The 1,595-nt window shown below is 43.9% G+C and overlaps 1 protein-coding gene across 1 annotated transcript; it reads left to right on the forward strand.

Annotated features, from left to right (window-relative positions):
- Positions 1–271: 271 nt before the first annotated feature.
- LOC309562100 (olfactory receptor 5V1-like) lies at positions 272–1,322 on the forward strand (the record flags this gene model as incomplete). The annotated part of the gene is made up of 1 exon (XM_082266232.1): positions 272–1,322. The coding sequence occupies exon 1, from the start codon at positions 369–371 to the stop codon at positions 1,320–1,322; it is 954 nt and encodes a 317-aa protein (XP_082122358.1). The 5' UTR covers positions 272–368.
- Between the last annotated feature and the right edge of the window lie 273 nt (positions 1,323–1,595).

Raw genomic sequence — 1,595 nt, forward strand, 5'->3', positions numbered from 1 at the left:
TTCGCTATTGTCACACAACTGGGTAGGCTCGGGGCGCAGTGCTCTGCGCCCCAAGCCCACCCTTTTTTGAAGCCTATTAGAGCCTCTGGCTCTAATCACGTGCTTCAAAAAAAAAAAACCCATTGGAATCCATGCGTCCGGCGTCCTACATGTAGATGAGGGGGCCGGACGAATGGATTGGGGGGGAGGAGCAGCGCCCCCGGGCCCCCAAGGGACGGGCAGCCATTGCTTCAAGGGTTTCAGTAAGGAGCGTTCTCTCTTTTCTTTTTTTTTTATTTAAAATGAAGGTGTTCATTTTCTTTTTCTGGTTTATAGAGAAATTGTACGTCTTAGGTAGTATGCTATGACTTTTTTTCTCTGCAGGACCAATGGATGGACATTCAGATAATTGTACAATGGGAAATGAATTTCACCTCCTCTCGTTCACCATGTCTGGACATTCTCAGCTCGTGATTTTCACGCTCATCTTCTTGATGTATTCAATGACTATGTTGGGGAATGTCATCATCATTACTCTTATATGTCTGACCTCCCATCTTCATACCCCCATGTATTTTTTCCTGTGTAATCTCTCCCTCCAGGACATCATTTATGTCTCAGACACTCTTCCTAAATTTTTATCAATCACAGAATCAGGTGATGACAGAATCACCTTCCCGGCCTGCGTCACCCAGCTGTTTATTTTCGTCTTTTGCATAGGAACAGAATTTTTTCTTCTAACGTCGATGGCTTATGACCGATATATCGCCATTTGTGTTCCTCTACACTACGCGGTTCTGATGAAAAAACTAATTTGCATTCTGCTTGCCGCAGTTTGTTGGTCCGTAGGGTTCCTAAACGCTCTGACGCAGTCTCTTATATTGTCACGTGCCGAATTCTGCAACTCCCATGAGATCAATCATTTTTATTGTGATTTGAAGATCATGATAAAGCTGGCCAGCAGTGACACCACCATTATCCAAAAGTATCTGTTGGTAATTATTGTTCTTTTGGGTTTTTTACCTTTTATTCTGATTTTGACTTCCTATATATGCATCATCTCCACCATCGTGAGGATGCGTAGCTCAGGAGGAAGAGTGAAAGCATTCTCCAGCTGCTCCTCCCATCTCACCATCGTGTTATTATTTTATGGTGGGGTACTGGGCACTTATACCATCCTGGAGTCTGAAAATTCTCAGGAACGGGAGAAATTGATCTCCTTGCTGTACACGGCGCTGGTCCCACTTTTGAACCCCTTGGTTTATACCTTAAGAAACAAGGAGATATGGAGAGGGATGAAGCTCATGAAAGAAAAATATTTGAGGCTTTGGATCGTATCTTGATGCTTACTGGGCTCTTAAACCCTGTTCCTGCCCAGGCGAATTTTCAGCTTTCAGCGCTGTCACTCTTTGAATGACAATTGCGTGGCTATGTAAGACTGCAGGTCCAATGGATGGACAATCAGATAATTGCACAACGGGAAATTAATTTCACCTCCTCTCGTTTGCCATGTCTGGACATTGTCAGCTCGTGATATTCACGCTCATCTTCTTGATGTATTCAATGACTATGTTGGGGAATGTCATCATCATTAGGGATGATCGAACGGTTCGGGT

Source organism: Pelophylax lessonae, assembly GCF_965119305.1.
Source record: "Pelophylax lessonae genome assembly, chromosome: 8".
Lineage (NCBI taxonomy): Eukaryota > Metazoa > Chordata > Amphibia > Anura > Ranidae > Pelophylax > Pelophylax lessonae.